The sequence below is a fragment of the Pseudorasbora parva genome, chromosome 18 (genome assembly GCF_024679245.1).
Source record: "Pseudorasbora parva isolate DD20220531a chromosome 18, ASM2467924v1, whole genome shotgun sequence".
Lineage (NCBI taxonomy): Eukaryota > Metazoa > Chordata > Actinopteri > Cypriniformes > Gobionidae > Pseudorasbora > Pseudorasbora parva.
In genome coordinates, this window is record NC_090189.1 from 25,688,916 (window position 1) to 25,710,643 (window position 21,728).

The 21,728-nt window shown below is 38.8% G+C and overlaps 1 protein-coding gene across 1 annotated transcript; it reads left to right on the forward strand.

Moving 5' to 3' along the window:
• The first annotated feature begins 7,409 nt into the window (after positions 1-7,409).
• LOC137046221 (serine/threonine-protein kinase pim-1-like) lies at positions 7,410-21,705 on the forward strand. The gene is made up of 10 exons (XM_067423337.1): positions 7,410-7,740; positions 8,004-8,222; positions 8,535-8,680; positions 8,836-9,214; positions 9,432-9,608; positions 10,813-10,901; positions 20,997-21,176; positions 21,350-21,408; positions 21,492-21,569; positions 21,643-21,705. Exons 1-7 carry the CDS (start codon positions 7,410-7,412, stop codon positions 21,024-21,026), a joined length of 1,371 nt encoding a protein of 456 aa, XP_067279438.1. The 3' UTR covers positions 21,027-21,176; positions 21,350-21,408; positions 21,492-21,569; positions 21,643-21,705.
• The last annotated feature ends 23 nt before the right edge of the window (positions 21,706-21,728 follow it).

Consider the following 21,728-nt stretch of genomic DNA (forward strand, 5'->3'; position numbering starts at 1 on the left):
CCAGGGCTCGAGCACCCACGGAAAATACCGAGCACCCACGTGTGCCAGACTGCCAGTAGGCTACATTCATTTAAAGGTCCTGTTCTTCTCGATCCCATCTTTCGAACTTTAGTTAGTGTGAAATGTTGCTGTTAGAGCATAAATAATACCTATAAAATTATAACGCTCAAAGTTCAATGCCAAGCGAGATATTTATTTACCAGAAGTTCCCTTTCAAAGCCTACAGTGAACGGCCGGTTTGGACTACACCCCTGCGCTTCCTTGCAGGAATGACGTCACTAGAAGAGTTTGTTGACTAAACCTCCGCCCACAAGAATAAGCAAAAAAGAGGGAGTGGTCTTGGTGGGACCTTTCCGGCCAAAGTGCGCTAAGCTGCTGTCCAACCACAACACGGGAAGAGCTGGCCCAATCAGAACTCATTACGTATTTCTGAAGGAGGGACTTCATAGAACAAGGAAATCATCAGGCCGTTTTTAGGACAGAGAAAACAGCGCTGTACAGATAAGTAAATTGTGTGAAAAATACTGTTTTTTTACACGCGAAACATGAACTCATGTTATATTGCACACTGTAAACACAATCAAGGCTTCAAAAACACGAAAAACGGGACCTTTAAAATTAACCATTGAAGTTGGTGCTATGTGTCGCTGTCAGTCGCCTGCTCCAATATCCTATCCGCCAATTTTACTGTGTGCACTCGTGTGACAATGATTCTTATTTTCCCAGGAAGCTGATCGCGGTTACGTCTCAGTTAAGCTTTTCATCTCCAAACCTGTCTGTATTTGTGAGAAGTGGCGCTGTCCTGATTTGAAAGATATGCTACTTTACAGCTTTATTATCAATTAAATAGGTGTGTGTGTTCGTGTCGGCCGCTGTCCATTTCCTAAGGTTCTGAAATGCAAAAAATGTTTGACTACTTTTTTTACGTCTTTTTTTAAAGGGCGCGTGCGCCCACGAGCACCCATGGAGGAAAACGTAAATCGGTGCCTATGGTCGTGGTTCGACTCTTACAACGTGACATGCTCTAACAAGCCTCTTACACAGTCTGAATTATTATTATTTTTATTTTTTGTAATCGCGACTTAGAGTGATTATGTAATCGTGGCATCCATAATCGTGATCGCGATTAGAAATGTTATTAATTGTGCAGCCCTACGTGCAAGCGTTTCAAACTACACTCACTTTTTCTGGAGGTGCAGCAGGAACACGAATAGCTGGTACTGATCCTTTTTTTTCTTCAGTAGAGCTTCTTAGCCAAACCTGTTTTATACTGACCCTCGTTTATAAAGCAGTCTGGTGAGAAATGCTTTGCGGTTCGCGCAAACATAAACGCATTGATGTTGTTCGGGGGGAATATTCACTTTGAAATTTTGTTTCGGATTTGGGCACATCAAAATGACTGCTGTGTTCGTTATTACACCCAAGAACAGAAAACCACAATCGCTTAGACGACATTCTGCTCCAGTGTATCAACAATGGCGGACTATGATGATAACTCACTCAGGGTGGGTCTCTGTTGAAACGCTGCTGTCAATCAGCAATCGTGGGAGGGGCATCCGACAATATGATATCACACGGTCCGACAGCTTGAATTGAGACAGGAAAAAAAACAAGCGGCAACTTCCCGCGATCTCTCTTAAAGGCCATCTTTCAAGTTGAAGATCACTGTGAATGAACGTGTAGATAAATAGTATAGGAACTCGACTTGCGTTAAGAAATTAATCATAAATGTGCATTAAAACAGTTTTTTAAAAGAAATTGTGAGTAAAATTACTTCTGTTGTGAAAAACGCTCTGATCGGAAGTGACGCAACGGCCGGTAAACATCGTCTCTTTGTAATGGAGTCAGACAGCGAAGAGGTTGCAGTTGGGATAAATGTCAACTCTTACGACGGGCTATTGCCGTATAATTACGAGCCGCCTAGGCGAGAGAGGGGTCAGGGAGAGTTAAGGGGAAGGGTAAATGGACAGAGGAGAGAGATAGAGTTGTGGTGTGAGGAGAATCGGTTGAGAATTGGGCAGATGTCACACAGCGATTCCGGCAAATACACGGATAATGCGACCCGGCATTTGTTCACGAGCCGCTAGATTTTGTCCATTCACACTGCCAGCGAAATACCGTAATATGTGCGCTTTCACACACAACCCGTAACGGTCCCGGGTCGAGTTGACACATGACATCCTGATGTGACGAATAATGGCGAGCGATCTCAGCTTTCAGCGCGGATAGTAAGGAGCTCTGTGGTCTCGACTTGTGTCCAGTTTGCGCACATTTCTGCTTGTTTAATTTTACTTTATTTTGTATACGAACACTCTCTGCATTTAAAACACCGACTAGCTCTTCTGGCACTGCAGGGTTGTATTATTGAAAAACAAGCTCTAGGAGTCGCATGATAACTACGTACACGTTGCGGCATTAGTTTTGGCTTTTGTTCACACAGTGCTCGTCCCGGGTCAAATCCCGCAATGTTACTAGGTCCCGACTCGGGTTCAATTCGGTAATCAATTCCGTGACGTGGTTGCTTTCACACAGAAGGCGACCCGGCAATGTTCCGGGAATATTGCGGGTCCGACGTATAGGGTATAGCTAATTGTTGCTAACGTTGTCTCCATGTTTATCACATTGCAGTATCTTTAATAAATCATATTTAGAAATATTGTTGTCGACTTTGTTGTTTTTCAAGCATCCATGTAGATTGTCACCATCTATGCCAGCAATATGTGTCTTAAAATAATTAATTTAGATCCCAGATTTTAAATGAATGTTGTAGGATGTAGGCTATAGCTTACATCTGTGACGGTCAGATAGGGATAGACATTCTGTGCATTTCTACACAATATAGTTTATCGTGAAATTTTGTAGAAATTGCTAGCTGATGTTTAATCATTAACTGCTTTTAGACCTAGGTGTCCGCATATTCTGCTTCTGCAGATGTCAAGCGTTTGGGCCGTATATCTGAACAACATAACCGGACAGCTGGAATTCCAAACTTAGTTGGCTGTTATACTACTACACCTCTTAATATTTCCGACGGACATACTGTAAATGAGCTCGCATGTACTGTGGAGTACGTGTATGAAAGCAGTTAGTCTTTCGGCTAGGATGGGAATATGCTGTTCATGTAAATACAGTCATTGTAACAAGGATCTTTTATTGATTCACCATTGCGACAACAAAATTCACCATTGTGACAACTCAAACCTACTATAACTATAATTACGATAACGACAATCTCTATTTTCTGTTTCCACCTCTCAAGACTACGTAAACCCACACTGAGAGCCAGGGCTGCAGCGCCTATGTTTGCCTGTCGTTGCGTCATATGACGTGTTCTCTGGGAAAAGGCGGGTTTTTGGAGCGTAGCTTAGAACAGGCACTTTTTTTCTTAATTTCTGCATGTGGGTGTTGTAAAACATATGTGTTCTTAAGTATGTCTTTTTAAATTGACATTTTCATACAATATTCTGTATAAAATTAGTTATAAAATTTAATTGAAAGATTGCCTTTAAAGGGGGGGTGAAATGCTGTTTCATGCATACTGAGCTTTTTACACTGTTAAAGACTTGGATTCCCATCCTAAACATAGACAAAGTTTCAAAAACTAATGTTGGACGTTTGATGGAGTATTTCTGTGTTAAAAATACTCCTTCCGGAGAGTTTTTTTCGAGTATGGGTCTACTTGACATTAATAGATCGGAAGGTCATTGTATGGGCCGTACGGGCTCTTCTCCCGGTAGGGTGCGCGCGCGCGTGACTAGAGTGAAAGAGAAAATATGCACGCCCGGAAACACTCGCTCAGATGCAGATCCAGTCGATCCAGGCGCCGCGCTCCACTTTATTCCTATGGGTGAAGTCGAGCGACTTCAACGCTTCAGCACAGCATTCCGGGAAGTCAGCGCTGCATTTGACCCGATTTGAACGCAGAAATGACGGGAAGCTTCACAACATCGTTTCAGTCGCGTCGCAAAGTGGATCTCCACCGTTCACTGCTGTCAGGACTTTACCAAATCATACCAAAGAAGAGTTTTGATGGAGCGGTCCCAGCGATAAAGGTTCGGTCCTGCTTTGGAAGCAGCCGGTGAGTAAAACTGCTTTAAATGTCTGTGGTGTTGGCTCGTCGTGTGAGTAAACCTCAGTAAACGACACGATCGCGTGCTTCGTCATTTAAATGCGCTAACGGACTCTATTGTTGTTCTATGTAAGTTATAACGTTACACTAGTCTGATGTGCAAAACCGTTTTGTCACATACAGTAGTCCATAAACCGAATCATGTCCTCATAAACTGCGAGTAAACCCACACAAATGTTGACAGGCCTAAATACAGTACATACCACAGACGGACGTCCTGTATTGCTGTTTCTCCTGTTCAATTTATTTCTGCCTCCCAATGATTCTGGATCATTATCTATATTAGCTGAGCCATGAGTTTCTCCACGCTTGAGGACGTCACCACTTTGTTCGCGATCGTCATTCTTTAGCTCCACCCACACGATACGCCTCCAGGCGCTCGTTTTTTTCCGGAAAGACTCGGTACAGCCCATATTTCTTTTATAAATATAATAAAACTAAAGACTTTTTGGAGATATGAAGGATGCAATACTACTCTATAGGTACTCAAGATTGACATGAGATTGACTGAAACTGAGTGTTTCACCCCCCCTTTTAAGCCAATATGGAAGTAATGTAAACCGCAATTCCTCAACTGGCCCAGAAGGGAGCAGAATCTAATTGAGCCCCATGTTAAAATTCTCAACTTTACAGCAGAAAAAAACATGTTTACAGAATGGTAATAATTGTGGTTTTGGCCTATACAGCTAATTTTGACCTTCATGACAATTGTGAGGGGGGTGAATTTTTTTATAACTCATTCGTTTACGTTATATAAAGCCTTAAAGTTCAGCATAATTAAGGGCGTGGTTACAGGTGGATAGCCATTTATCTGCCACCTAAACCCCCCCACATCCCGCCTTTTTCTTTTTTCTTTTCTTTCCCGCCACTACTTTAAGCTTCAGACGGCTTATCAGAATCCTATGGGTGACGTCACGGACACTACCGCCATATTTTTTTACAGTCTATGGAAAAAACATAAGGAGATTGATGAATGAATATAATATACAAGTTTCACTTTTAGAATGGAATTAGTGAAATCAACTTTTTGATGATATTCTTATTATATGAACGGCACCACTCTAAAAACTTTTACTATGATTTACTCAATTTTTTTTGGTGAAACATTTTTACACTAAAAAAATTGAGTAAATTTTAAAGCAGTGAAATCAATTATAGACACCATATGAACTGAGTAAATGTAAGTAAAAAAATTAAGTAGATCTGAGGAACTGCATTTGTTACATTAACAAATTCATTTGAGTAGGAAAAATTGGGTAAAAAGCATTTAAAAACCAATATTTATGACTAATATGAACTGTTTTTATTTAGGAGTTTTACTAACTTGTATAGTATAACTTTAATTTCCTCTAAACCTTTGTAAAATACTCCACAGTCCACACAAACACACTTATATGACATGGCCTTTATTGTCAAGGAGAACAGCAATAACATTGCAGCATATAATACGGTTTTGACATGTAAAGAATAACAGCTATTTTACAACATTTAAACTCATGTAACAAACATTGTAGAAGTAAAAATTAAACATTTAAAAGTAATTCAAGTGTAATCAACCGGTCTGTTATCCCATTTCCACCGTATCAGCGCTGTTTCTCGAGCCTGAGATGGACTAGCGTTAGCGGTCTGCGGGTGGACTTTGAACTTGAGACCGCTGTCCTGCGTTTCATTCGTAGCTGAAAGTGAGATGCTGCGAGGCGTCAGACTCCAAACCTGACAATAAACAAACAGTGCCCAGTAATAAGATTTTTAAGATCTTTAATAAGATTTTATCATCCAAATTCATTATATTCATTATCTTTTCACTGAAGAAATTTTTTTACAGTCTATGGAATAAAGTTGTGTGGTTTGAGCAACACAGCAGGCGTTTCAAAGACCACGTTAACTTAAGGTGACTCACACTGTCCCTGTATGTTGTTTTGAATGAAATAAAATGCCTTTTAGCACAGTAATGATTATATAGATAAAGCAAAACATACAAACCTGAATTTCACAGAGGAAATGCCCCAATTCTGCGACTGAGAAGAAGAAACTGCTCGGGTGACTGAGGAGAATTCAAATATCCGCATCACTCAACCGTCGAGCTGTCGTCGCGTCAGAGGGTGGGGGAGGGGTGCATTGTTTTAATCGAGTAAACTTACTCAATTTCTTCAGTGTGTGTTAAATATTAATAATCTTGATTTTAATTAAGTAATATTTGTGGTTCTTGAAACAGATCGGTTTAATTCTCCATTCTCAAATATTTTGAAATAAATTTCACAAATGTATTAAATTTTTCACAAATTAATTTTAGACAAAATTAACCGTTGGATTTTTAGTCAATTATTTTGGTATGCTTAACTAAAACCATCAAGTAAATGATATTGAGAGATTTTATTAAGTTAATAAAGTTAATTATTACTGTGATATTTACTAAGCCACTGAATTATTTTTTAGAGTGCTGTATGTTGGTTTCAAACACTAAAAAAATAAAAAAGGTTAATAACTAACACTGGTGGTGGTTGATGGGAGACCACCGATATGATTGCAAAACACTCATTCATTTATTCATTCTATAATTCCATATAGGCTATTGATATATTTTTTGTAATGGCATTTGGGTAAATACATTCTGGAATACATTAATACAAGAGTCAATTTTGTGTTTTACATGTCATGCGGTGGCCTCAAAAAGTATTTGGACAGTTCAGCCACACTTAATATGGCATTACATTTTCTGCAAACAGATTCTCATTTTTCTCAGAAACTAACTTCACTTCTCTGAGCCATTCTGCCATTTACTTTTAACCAACTAGTGAATGTGTAAAATCAAGATCACACAAGTTTACCATTGAGTGTCTACATCCAATTTAAATGTGGCTAAATATTTTGGGAGCCAATGCACAACTGAAACATGTCTTTAGGCTTTCTAGCTCTAAAAAAAAATAATAAGGCCTATTAAATGTTTAAAATGAAATCTGTAGTAATAATAATATTAGGCCTAATAACAACAATAAAAAAATATTAATTTATGCAATAATATAGGCCTAATATACATTTTCAACCACACAAAGATTAATAAATAAAAAATGGTGAAACAATATAGGCATATGAAAAAAAAAATTGACCATTAAAAAATTGTTTTTAATGACTACATTGTCCTAGGCAGGAAATAGAACGTTGACGCGAGACTATAAAGCTCGAAACTCACCTGCTCACTTTGTAGCGAGTAAGGAGTTGTGTTTTCAACAGTGTTTACGGTGTGTTTGCAGTTGTTGATAGCATTTTGATCGTGTTGATTATGGGACAGCGACTATCTCGTAAAGAGAACGCTAAGGGAGGTGGTGAGTGCGTGCACTGGGGAAATCTCTGTACACCACTGACACCCACCGACCACAAGGCGGAGCACCACCCTCGTCCTGACGAGACGCCTGGGGGTATCGGTGAGGGAGGCGAGCAGGAGAGAAGGGAGAAGGAGAAGAAGAAAAAGAAGAAGAGGACCTTTCGAAAGTTGGTTGCCTCTTTCTTTTGTTTTTCTTGCCCCAAATCCACCAAAGCTCAGGGTGCGCAGGTGGAACAGGGTTTGGTGGAAGAGGACACTGATGAACCCCCATCCAGGAGCTGTACTGAAGGTAAATGATAAGCAAAACATAAAAAGGTCTCTTAATCATTTACAAAAATATATAAATGCCTCATTACAATCATGCATTAAAAAAAAAAAATGCAGATCAATTAGCCTACTTACTCTATGTGATAAATGGATGAAACAGTTTGAACACTAATCTTTAAAGATGTCAAGTAACCAAATTTCCCCTAAATAAATAATATGTGTATGGAATATTTTATTGATATTATTTTATTAAAACAAGCTTTTGGTTGATATTCCTCTGTTTAGATCAGACTTCTCTACAGGACGTCATCCTTACTGTAGAGGACAATGATCATCAGGAACCTCCTTCCAGTAGTCCTGAACTCTCCCCTGCTACTGATGATGACCAGCAAGTGGAGGACGTCCTGTCTCAAGATCAGGATAGTCCAGCCAGTCTGTCAGTGGGTGAGATCTCACCACATCTGCTGAGACAGCTGGACCGTGATGAGATCAAGAGGATCGAGTGTGAGTTTACTGCCATAACCCAAAATAAAACACGTACAAAAATATTATTTAAGGAATATAAATGTAATTAATTTAAATAATGGAGCTGCAACATTTCTTTTAGTATTTTCTTTCTGTTTTTTTTAAAGTACAAACATTCTATACATTTTTTAATTAATATGTGATTAAAAGTCATTAAAAGTATATTATTTATATGAGAATTAGAAACAATGTTCTAAAAACATTTAGACTAAATATGCAACACTGTAGCACACTGCTTTATTACACAATACAAAAATAATAGTAATTATTGTAATAATAATTTTTTAATAGACCACATTTGCTGGAAATACGCCAGCGGCAAGAAGATAGGGGAAGGAGGATTCGGCTCTGTCTTTGAAGGGACCAGATGCAAAGATGGCCTTCAGGTTGCTGTGAAATTGACAGCAAAGACAAAGAACACCCCATACATCAGCCTTGTAAGTAGACTGTGCAGTCTATGTCTTTTCTTCTTAATCACTATTCTCAATTTATGACATTATAGATGAATGTAAAGCACAAATATTGCAATAGACTCAAAATCCTCATTTGAGAAACCACTTCCATCTTATTATCATTAAATTTTATCTTCTAGCCTAACCATCACAGACCAGTTCCTCTTGAAGTGGCCCTGACACTCATGGCCAATCAAGGGCCCAGATGTCGCCACATCATAGAGCTGCTGGACTGGCAGGACCATCCTGACAAGTACGTCATGGTCTTGGAGCGCCCGTTGCCCTGCATGGACATGCAAAGGTTTTGGATGAATAAAGGCAGACTCTTCAGTGAGGAGTTGGAGCGTCACCTAATGTGTCAGGTGATTGACGCTGCTGCCATCTGCTGTTCCCGGGGAGTCTTCCACAGGGATGTCAAGATGCAGAACCTCCTGGTCAACACAGAGACACTAGAGGTCAAATTGATTGATTTCGGCTGTGGGGACCGCCTGATAAGCTCATCCTACAAAACCTACTCTGGTATCTATCTTTCAAACTTATAGTTAGGGATTTAAACTCAAGTTTCCAGTTACACCATGTCTTAATCAAATGAGACATAGCAAGATATTAACAAGGCATTAACAAAATTCTCAATTCTTTTTGTTGACTAAAATTTAATGCCATTTCAGTCAGAGTAAAGTAAGAAAACATGCAGTGGTAAAGCAAACTTTGAAACACGACAAACTCTGTCCTCCAGGAACAGAAAGGTACTGCCCCCCAGAGTATTTTGAAAAGGGAGAGTACTATGGGAAGCAGGCAACGGTGTGGTCGCTGGGGGTGCTGCTGTTTACTATGATTACCAGCCTTTTCCCAGACAGCAGCGATATCGAGTTGATGGATGCCGATGTCTGGTTCCAGCCGGGCTTCTCAGATGGTGAGAATTTAATTACAACAAAGAAGGACAATGGAACTGTTAAACATGCAAAACAGAGATAACTGTGTTTTTTTAAAAAGATGTTGTTATGGATAATTCAGGAATCTCCCCCAGTTTTACAGCTTAGACGACAAGTTTAAAGGGGTGATGAATTAAGAAATCAGCTTTCCCTTGAGCTTTTGATATATAAAAGGTCATGGTAATATAAGAATATCCTGTACGTTTCAGAGCTGAAAACTTCCTTGTTAGTCAAAGAAAAGCTTTTATAGACACCAGGCCCAGAAAACGATCGTGTGCTTCCTCCTGACATGATCGTGCGGTGAAACACGCCTCTACAGAATAATAAGCAGGTCTAAATCAGTAGCCCTGCCAACCGACTCATGGAGCTGATCGGCTCGCGCGAGCCAATAGCAATAAACATGCGGAAGAAAATAGCAAGATATTGCGCTATTCCTGGTTGTGGAAGAACCAACATAGTCGCTGCATAAGCTTCCTTCGGATCCTAATATAAGGACATTTCACTGCGGAATTGTTTGTAAACTAATCTCAGGTCGATGCTAGATTTGCAGACATTTGAGATTAAAACACAATGCTGTTTTTTCTATATTGGATCTGACAGGAATGGTGCAACACACTTATGTGAGTAAAATGTGTTTTTTAATATGTAATAACATTGCATTCTTATAGATCAATCTATCTTGACCTTACATTTGAAAGGCACGCGCGCACAACCTTGTATCGACCGATCGGACAGGACATGTAATACAAAAATAATAGTCCAATCGCGGGTGAATGAAAAATAAATAATTATGTTTGTTTGTTAAAGACATGTACGATCCCTGTGGTTGAGAGAATCATTCGGTTGCTGCTTTCAAAACAATCCCTCCCTCATGTGAACTGACAAGGACATAGATATGACAGCGGAGCTGAAGCTCATTAAATATGCAAATCTTGTCCAATCCTAGCCGTTTACTTCCAAGTCTCCAGTGCAGCACATCCATCAAAACCCAGCATTTTGGGGAGATCCTCAAAACCAGTGTAGAAAATAGCCTATTACTTATTAATTATGATGTTTTTGAATGTAAAAAAACACACAAATGTCATTAGTTAACCTCAGACAACAGTATATATATTTTTTAAAAGCCAGTTCATGACACCTTTAAAGTTGAAGGTAATGATCAGACATATCCATCTTTCTGCACAGAATGCTGTCGTTTTATTCGGGGTTGCCTGAAGAGCGAGCCAGAGCAGAGGCTTCATCTGGAGGAGATGCTCTCTCAGGACTGGTTCAAGGTACTGAGTCTAACTTAAATAAGTTTGAAGACTTATTGACATTTTCTTGTTTTTGGCTTTTTGTTTGTTGGGATTGATTATCTGAATATAGTCATCAGCGTTCTTTCAATACCTGCTTCAACTGTCATATAGTCAATCCTCATGCACTGCACAGATGACAAGCTGTATTTCTATACTTTATGAAATATCTTTGTCTAACTTGTACAATTTATAAATATTTTTCAGGTCCCCCTGTAGGTCATGAAGAGGGTCAGCCTTGCGTCTGGCGGGCTGACATGGTGGCCACTCCGTCCCTCCAGCCTTAGCGTCTTGCGGGGCTGGCAGGCCTCGGTTGCGTCTGGCGCCTTGGCTTGAGGCGGTAGTTTTAGCGTCTTGCGGAACTACTCGTCCAGGGATGTGTACATATTGTAAATAGTTAGTTTAGTTTAAGTTAGTCTTTCCATCCTCCAGCCTTAGCGTCTTGCGGGGCTGGCAGGCATTGGTTGCGTCTGGCGCCTTGGCTTGAGGCAGTAGTTTTAGCGTCTTGCAGAACTACTCGCCTAGTGATGTGTTTGGCAAATGGTTCCTGGCAAATTTAGTTTTAGTTAAGTTAGTTATGTACTGCACCATCCAATCATATTTTAGTAATGGAGTCACACTCAGCTTTCCAGAGGTCCCCGTCAAGCCATCTCACAAGTTCCTTGCACTGACAGCTCAGAGGTTCCGCTCCTTGCATCCACTCTCTCACAGAGCTCACTCTCAGCTGCCGTGAGCACAGCAAACCTGTCAGGGCCGCTCCAGAAATGCCAGTGAAGGCCATAAAGGTTCATGTCACTGCTGCTGCAGAACCTTCCGAGGCCCCACAGAGGTCCAAGTCACAGGCACCAAAGAGGTTACTTGACAAGGTACCTTTTCAGAGCTGCCCTGATCACAAAACTTCTTGTCCAGGCTTGAAGGTTCTTGCTGCTGCAACCCGAGAACCCACTATAGTCCCGCAGCTGTCATAGCAGTCCCAGTTGAACAGCTTCCAAGCAGTTCCTAACATGATGGAGATGCAGATTCATGCCACGGCTGTCAAAAATTCCCAGCCAAGGCCATCCCACTGCTTCTAGTCATAGTCACAGCCAGAGCTGGTGTCTAAGGCTGGTCCAGTCCCAGGGCTCTTCTATCAACCTCCCTGGTCACAGAGATCCTGGCTAAAGCAGCTCTGGATCCAGAAGTCTCTCACTTGACTACATCAGAAGATCCTTTCCTGGTCCCAGTTCTTCCTGTCACTGGTGTGATTGACCCAGGAATATATTACACCTGTATGCTACATTAAACGGCAATGTTTGTGAAAAAAAAGCACAAAATGTGTTATTTTATTGGAAAAACTCGTAATAATCTGTAAATATGACCTATTCAGGTCATGCTTCAGTTCTACAGAGGTTAAGCATCTTATTTTATCAGCTTTCACCAGGTAAGTAAATACCAGGTAAGTAACATCTCAAAAAGGAGTTACCCTATATTTAGCAGGTGACCCTATATTTGCTATTTTGAAGTTAAAAGTGTGTGATAACAGTCAAATGGCAAATTTGTGTAAAAACGGGATTTGAAAAGGAAATAAAAATGGGTTAGTGGCCGATATCTTTATAAGAAACTGCAACAAAATCAACATACAAAACTGCCAATTTTTCCATATGTTGTAATCACTATGTTCACAATGTGTAACTGCTTTTAGGTGCTCATTGTTTCCAACTGTACAAGTGTGGTGAATCGACATTACTTTGACACAGTCACCTCTGAGAACAGATTACTGTTAATTGTAACATAAACATGCATTTTCTGTAAAGCTGCTTCTAAAGAATATGTATTGTAAAAAGTACAATGTGAACTGAAGTAAATGTGTGATATCACTGTCTGAAACTGTAGACTTAAAGACTTACAAACCATCCACTAAACAAAGCGTATCAACTAGCATGCCATATAACATACTGCAGTGGGAAATTTACCATCAAAAGGCATGTGACTCCATTTTATAACATCCAGGACGTTATTTTCACTCAGTTGCATTTGGGTCAATGACGTGACGTGTCATTTTTTTGTCCAAAGGCCTTAATAATAATAAAAAATAAAGATATGAAAGCCAAAGTATGTAAGATAGTAAAACTTAATCTCTTTTATTGAATCCAAAAAGTTTTAATTATATCTTCCTACATATAACGGTATTTTAACGACTTTGAAGTGTCAAAATGTCATTCGGTTTAACCGTCCAAAGGCAAATACAGCCATTTCATTTGTGATTAAAATATCTTAAAATGTAATAAAATTATATATTTTTTATTCTGGCATGATTTTATATCATCATATATCAACATAGTGAAAAATGGTATTGAAATTATGTGTAGAAGTCATTGCTTTGTTATGAGAAAGAATGTCCGGAAAAATGAATTTCATTGATGTCATTCGGAGTAACCAGTATAAAGGCACCATTTTGGATCAAGTCATGCTGTCAATATCATGTGACAGGATCTGACATCATTCAGACACCTGCAAAGGACCACACGGTTGTGAAGCAAAGTAAGTAACTCTCCCTTAACTATTTGAAAAAATCATGTTTCCACTTGCTCATACGCATGTCCCGAAATATCAGGTCATTCGGTACAACCGCTACAAAACATGGAAAATGTTGTAATATTTTAAAAACTTGTACTGAATATAAAATGTTTGATTGTCCTTTTGCTAGCTAGATAGCTAGATGTTTAGCTAGCTAGAGAGATATCAGCCTGTTAGCACTGTTTGTATATTTCGTCATTCGGTATAACCAAAAGTGTCATTCGGTAATACCAAAAATCTGGTTATACCGAATGACCTACTGGTTGTACCGAATGACGGCAATGCATGTTGATCATATTTGTACATATCTGGAATTAATAAATACAACATTTTATTAATAGGAAATGTCCAGAGGATATTTTTACATAATTTTTTACTGAATTTTACCTTTGCAGATGCCTTTATCAAATAAGGAAAAAGCAGCTCGCTATTGGGAAAGGATCAATGCTGATCCTGTTAAAAAAGAAGAGCTACTTGCCAAAAGAAGAGAGAGGTATAATTTGTTTTTATTATTTATATTATTATTACTATTATATTATACCATAGCAACCATTTAGAGCACCCTAGAAACTGATCCCATAGACTGATCAAAGAGATCAAAAGGGACATCTTTGGATAGAAGTGTCATAAAAACATGAGGGTTGGCTCGTTTAACTTGGGGGAGCAAACAGCTAATCATCAATCAACTTCAACAGTTCCTAGCCACGCCCTAGCAGCCACTGTTGACCACCCTAGCAACCCAAACCCAACTAGGGATATCTTTGAATCTGAATGTCATAGAAGCATTGTGGTTGCTTTATATCATTCATACTGACAAGCAGCCTATCATCATTGACAGCTGCCAAGCCACTCCCTAGCAACCAAACAGAGTACCCTAGCAACCATTAAGCAAGACCTATATCTCTGATTCAGAACATTGTATAGACATAGGCTTTGGTCCTTTTGACTCATGCTAGCAAACAGGAGCTCCATCATGCTACACATGCTAACAAATTAATAGCTACATGCTAATAGTGATTAGCTAAGTGCAGAATCATGTTACGAACTCTATAAAAACTCCATAGTAACTATCTGTGATAACTACCAACCTCCTAGCAACATCATAGCAACCACCTAGAACACCCTAACAACTCCCTAGCAACCACTCAGAACATCCTAGCCAGTTTTGAGAGCTGAGTTTTGCCACTCTAAGCACCACTCACACTTTGGGAAATGTAAATTCTAGTTCTTATTCTTCTTCTTCTTCTTCTTCTTCTTCTTCTTCTTCTTCTTCTTCTTATTAGTAGTAGTAGTATTAGTAGTAGTCATATTAAGTATAGTTTTCTTTTTGTTTTTAGTTACCAAAGAAGAAAACTCACTGGCAAAAAAGAACACCTGCCAATTAATGAACTTGGTCAAAAGGATCAAGAAAAAAAGAGGCATATATGGATGAAGGCAAAACAGAGACAGAGAGAGAAGTTGAGGACCATAAACAATGTACTGAACCTGACCCCAGAGTCTTTAAATGTGACACCTGACATCCCAGTAAATGAGGTACCACAGGAACCACCTTTGGCATCAGAGAGGGAGCCTGCTCCTGATACTTTACCTCCAGCAGTATCATCTCCAAAGATGGGACCGCCACTGGCTACCTCAAGTCCACAGAGGGATTCACTTCCTCCCCCCAGATCTGTGCGTTCTCTTGCAAACATTTGCAAGAGATTGCAAAGAAAAAATGAACAATTAAGAAAGCAGACAGTAAGACTAAAAAAGCAATTGGCAATGTCAAAAAAGCAATGTGACAGAGCCAGAAAGGTTTCAGCAAGAACACTCACTACCCGTAACGATAAGAAACGCAACACCAGGGGTACCAAAAAATTGGCGTTTCAAAGAAAAGCTAATGTGACTGCATTTCTCTGCCGGGATGAGAACAGCCGGCTGTTACCTGGCAAGAAAGATACAATTACCAAGAAAAAGGAAAAAAAACAACGACGTGTTCTAACAAAACCACTGGTGGAGCTGCATGCTGAGTACAAAGAGATGGGAAACATGTCTCTGTCTTACAGACAGTTTGTAAGGTACCGCCCCTTTTGGGTAACAGAGGCAAAACCGAGGGACCGCAACACTTGTGCATGCTTTGACCATGAAAATATGAGGCTTCTCATATTAAAAATGAATCAGAAGAAGATGCTCAAAACATCAAGCATTTCAGAGCTCCTGTCTGCAATAGTGTGTGATCTAAGGAACAAAAATTGTATGTACAGAGTATGTTCCCACTGCTGCTATAGTGAAGTTGAAACACCTGAGGCAGAGGAAATGATCCTGACCTATGAGCAGTGGAAGAAAGAAGCTGTGTCTGTAGATGGAAAAACATTCACTCACTTTGTAAAAGTGACAGAGACATGCTCACTGCAAGATCTTAAAATGTTGTTCAATGTCACATTGGATAAACTAGCCAGGCACCAGTTTAACTGGATACACCAGGTGGAGGCATGTAGAGCACTGAAGGAAAGTTTAATGGAGGATGAAGTGGCCATTCACATAGACTTTTCTGAAAATTTCAACTGCAAGCTGAACACAGAGGTGCAAGCTTTCCACTTTGGCGGGAGCAGGCAGCAGGCCACCATCCACACCAGTGTTGTGTACACAGCACATGGAAGCCAGGCCTATGCCACTCTTTCTGACTCCCTCCGACACGACGAGAGAGCAGTATGGGCCCACTTGGAGCCAGTTTTAAATGATGTAAGAGAGCTGAACAGTACCGTTGCTAAACTACATGTTATAAGCGATGGTCCAGTCACTCAATACCGGAACAAGAAAAACTTCTACCTCACCAGCACTATCCCATTCCTTAAGGGCTTCACTCAAGTGACATGGAACTTTTCTGAAAAGGCTCATGGCAAGGGGGCCCCAGATGGTGTTGGTGGGGCTGTGAAGCGATGTGCTGATGCTCATGTTCACCGTGGCCAAGACATCCAGACACCAAAAGAGCTCTTCAGTGTGCTCAATGCCAGTGACTCAAAGGTAAAATTCTTTTGGATTGAGGACATTGGCAAGTACGATGAGGCTGTACCCTTCCATCTTCCTGTCGTTAAAGGTACAATGAAATTGCACCAAATAACCTCCAGAGAAGCTGGGAAAATGCATCATCGAGAAGTTTCCTGCTTTTGCAGTAGACCCCTCCTGTGCATGTGTTACAGTCCACAGGAAGTCGATTTCAAAAATGCCCCAGGGAAGGAAAGACAGGCCTTAGCCGAGGACCAGCAAAAGGACAACCTTGGTGAACTGAGGGGAAAGTTCGTCATTGTTTCCTATGATGCCCATAATTTTGTAGGCCAGGTCCTCAAGGTGATTGAAGATGAGATTGAGATCAACTGCATGCAGCAGTCAGGGGAGAGAAATATCTTTATCTGGCCAGCCAAACCAGACAAGATATTTTACTTTAAAGAAGATGTGCATGCAAAAATTAGTGAGCCAGAACCTCTAAATTCACGGTCCTCAAGATTATGTTCCAGAGACTGGATGACTTTCATCAATGCATAGCAGCTCATCGTTTAACAATTGAAACACTCGTTCCATGTACAATTAAACATTTAAGTGTTTTAATTACTTATATCATTATAATATGAGTTTTATTTAAATGTTTGTTCCAATAACAATTAAATGTTAACAATAAAATGTTCTTTTGTTGCATTCATGACTGTATAGCAGCTCATTGTTTAACCATTTAATCACTTGTTCCATGTACAATTAAACATTTAAGTGTTTTGATTACTAATATAATTACAATATGAGTTTTTCTTAAATATGTTTGTTCCAATAACAATTAAATGTTACCAATAAAATGTTCTTTTGTTGCTATTTGTGTCTGTGTATTGTCTTAAATAGTCATAATGTCAAGGGTAGCAGACATAGTCATTCGGTATAACCAGCCTTGGTCATTCGGTAAAACCAATATAGTAAATATTTAAATTGAATAATTTTGTTTTTAATCACTAAAAGGAACTACAATAATACAAATATAAAGCAGATTAGGCTTTTCCCCCTACATTTGCCCTTTTCTCATTTCCCTGTGCAATGTTTTACTTGAATAGGTTGGTGGGTTTAGAGTGGTTGAATAAAAATGTATATTTATGAGACCAGTGATAATGTTATTTTATATTTCTTCTGTATTACACACTATATACTATCTCAACATCAATGTAAAATCAGGTTTGTTCATGAATAATTATCTGCTAATGAATTATTTAAAATATATTCATGGTTAAACCGAATGACTTTTTTAGTGACACATTTTTTACATCTTGTAAAAAATGTCAAAAGCAGTGTTAATTGATTGTAAAAACCACATAATTTCATTGTTAACACTTAGTTAAACAAAAAAATTATTTCAAGATTAATTAGATCTCCATTATATTTTTTTACATTTTTAAAAACCTTATTCGTCATTGACCCACTTATGTTATATTGCCATTGTGCAAATAAACAGCAAATATTACCTTTAAATGAGGGAGAATGCAACAACATCTTGCATCATTATATTAACTATTCCAGTTTTACACAACTCGTTCAGCTTAGTATGTCAACTCACTGTAATTTCAAATAAACTTTATTTTTACATAAACTGAGTCTGAATTGATCACACATACAATAAAAAAAAATCTCTAAATAAGAGAAATAGCCTGTTTCCAACCTTTAAGCTACGGTCTTTACACAACATATTTGAACAAATACTCACTGTACAATACAGTAGAACAATGTGCCTTCAGAATACAGTGATTGCTTTCATTGTTTCTTTCTAAATGTCCCAAATACAGTGCAAAAGGAGCCCCAACTAAGTATTGAGTGCTGTATACTCATACTTTTCATGTTCATACTTTTCAGATTTCTAAAAATCCTTATTGTATTGGTCTTAAAGGGGTCATATAATGCCATTTTTGTACAAGTTAATATGATTCTTTAGTGTCTTTGTAATTCTTTAGTGTCTTTGAAACTTTGTAATATACTTTAAATATGCACTATGTAGTATTTTTGCAGTAAAATATCCAAAAACCACTAGGCCGGTGTTATATATTTTGTTCAGTTGAGTACCTACAATCTCCCAAATGTTACCAAGTATTTGTAAATTGTGAGAAAATTGCTATTTTAACTAAGGACCCGGGACGTGTCAGCATAGCGTTTGAGGGAGTCGCCTGTCAATCGCGTCATATCTGCGCTACCCTCGGTTTCGGGTTTTATTTGGCAGGAGCGCTTTACTCTTAGCAGTGTGAACAAGTGAACGCGCGGAGTAACGTCATAACATCATTTTCAACACACTTAAATGTATCTAACATGATAAACAGAGCTGCATTACCCAGTAGCGCGGGAAGGGGGGTGCTGCGGGGGCTGCAACCCCCCTCGTTATAGCATCAGCCCCCCACCAAAATTACATTGTATTTAAAACATGAAATGAAATAAAATAAATTAAAATAGACTGACATAACATACTGTGTTTTAATGGGATTAAAATAATGGGCCGGGGATAAGATATAAACGAATTAATAATTATTTTAATAATTCCTAAAGTGCTTTCGTCACCATTATGTCCCTCGCTCATTCTCGTTTGGTCATGGTTAGCAATAAGCAGCAGAAACGTATTTGTAGACTTTTTTTGAGTTACGTTACTACTTACACGGTTAAGAAAAGTAAAATTGGGAAATCTTCTCAAAAAAGTATGTAAACAACAACAACGCTGACCTTGACACCGACACAAACTCTGTTCAGACATCCGCGAGGTTTGTGAGCTGGACGTTAACATGTAACTTAGCCTACTCTCACCAGTCTGCTGAGGTCGGGACACATGATATTTTACAAACGTGATTATGAATCATTATTTCTCCAAATATGCGCACATGAGGGACTAAAAAGCCCTGGCAGATGCTGGATATCAGGGCCGGATTGAGACTCATTTTCAGCCCTGGAGTTTCATGCCTTACACCGGCCCACTTTAGTTCACGACAGACTATATTAAAATAATGTGATTCCAACCTCAGAATATAAATCTGCATAAGGTACACTATTCTTTAGAGCCTTAAGTTATAAATCTTTGTATTTTTGAAAAATATAATTTTCAATTCAGTGCAAAAACAGTAGCTTAAGTTTTGCTTCACAGTGAAGATTTTTTAGAACCGTAAATAACAGGACAGTATCAATCTCTTTTTTTTTTTAAGTATTAGTTTTCATAAATATCCAAACATTGAAATGAAGAAAAGATTTTTAGTTTTTTTTTGACAAATTTCTTATGTCATTTCACTTGTCTAGTAAATGTATCTTGGAATTAAGAATATTTAGATATTTGAACTGGAAAAAAAATTCAGTGATAATGTTTGCTTATTCACACACTATGGTACAATAGCAGTTTACCTGTGTTTCACAGTAAGAGCTTATCTCTTCACAACTGGGTCCTCGCTCGCTTTCTGACACTAAATTAAATTTGTTACATTTATTTCTTAACACAAATACCCCCTTTTTACAAAGCTTTCAAATCAAGTCACTCAGTTTCATTAATGTATTGCTGAATCATCAGGTCATCATTATTATCCCAGGGCATTTTTCATTGAGCAGGGCTCTTCCTATTAGTTCTTCTGAATGACAATCCTACCTGCCCATTCTGGTGTGTTGGGCTCATGACTGGAGCTTGGTAGCGTTACTGGGCCTTGCTATTCACTATTAGCAGCAAAACGGACTAGAGGCAGCTGCTGCTGAAGAGCTAAGAAAAAGTTTATGAACGTGGTTTGTAGACAGCATTGTTTTGCGCGGACGCATCTTGCACTGCTCCTAACTTTAACGTGATAATTACTACTTACCGGGGGGTATTCCAGAAAGCTTGGTTAACTTACCATTTGATAAACTATAACCTCTGGGTTGATTTACCCCAAACAGGCATACCATGTCGGTTCCAAAACACCTGAGAAGAGTTAGTTTAATCAACCTCTGACTGGTTACCCAGAGTTAATGCGCGTGCACGGTGCATGTATAAAGACATTTTCAATGGATCGCCGATTTCACGAGTCACCATGGAAACTCAAAGCGAAAAAAAGAGAGCGGCGTATTTCACAGATGCGGAGTTGGAAGTTTTAATGCATGCTTATGAGGAGTTTAAGCCAATAATATTAAAAAGAAGCAATACAGCTGCATCGGCTAAAGCAAGACAGTTGGCTTGGCAAAAAATAACGGACAGAGTAAATGCGTGAGTGTATTAAATTACAAATTTGGTTTTGGCTCCCGTTTTATTGAAATGCAAAATAATGAAGTATGGCTTATACATCCTTTTGAATACGTTAAATCACTATGAAAGCATTTACTTTTCCTGCCATTTATTTCTTTAGCTTGAAATAATAATGTATATTTCTTATTTAATAAGGTGTAATCCTTCGGAGCCACAAGAACTTTAAGCCAAGTCAAAATGAAACACAAAAACATTCTGCAAAAAGGTAATATTTGATTACACAATTACTGAAATATTATTATAACAGGATTTAGTATATTCATTCTGTCATGCAGCTAACAGAAAGAAGACTGAAGCCCGTCTAACTAGCGGGGGGCCACCACCACCTCCCCTCACCCCATCTGAGGAGCTGGCTCTGTCCCTTAATAAAGGGCGACCAGTGGTTGCTGGCATTCCAGGGGGCAGTTCATCACACATACTATGCACCACAAGTGATGGTGAAACAAGGGTGACATGTAAGTTTACCTCTATGATTTGTTTTCATTTTTTGTCCTGATAAATTACTATGTCACTTAAAGGCTTTTTAAACAAGATACATTTTTTATGTAGGCTTATTTTATTTAACTGCATATGATGTATTATTTTCTTTGATAATATTGAGAATTTAACGGGTTGTGTGTTCTTATAGATACTGATGGACGGATTGTATTATTGGACTCTCCAGAAAGAACACAGTCTGTCACAGTTGTAAGTGTTTTGTTGTCAGGTACTTTTAGGGTTTTTTTTTTTTTTTTTGCCAAATAATGTATACTTGAATATTTGTCTTGTAGGATGAAGATGATGATGATGACGATGAAGAGACCACATCTGCTGTGACAGAAGTGGACAATGCTGGTAGATCCACTTAGGTATGATGCATACCATTATGATGTGTGGGCCCTTTTTGCTTTAGAGTAACAAACTGTCATTGTCCTTTCATAGTACATACCTAGGAATTTGCCCACAGATGAGGGTCCTTCAGCCTCAGCACACAATCTAAGTAGGGTAAGAATTTGTGTCCATGTGTC

Excerpts from the sequence above, each read along its gene's own strand:
- LOC137046221 (XM_067423337.1), top strand. The coding sequence starts at position 7,410 with ATGGGACAGCGACTATCTCGTAAAGAGAACGCTAAGGGAGGTGGTGAG. Across the intron at positions 9,215-9,431 it reads ATCCTACAAAACCTACTCTG|GAACAGAAAGGTACTGCCCC; the intron begins GTATCTATCTTT and ends TCTGTCCTCCAG. Across the intron at positions 9,609-10,812 it reads CCAGCCGGGCTTCTCAGATG|AATGCTGTCGTTTTATTCGG; the intron begins GTGAGAATTTAA and ends CTTTCTGCACAG.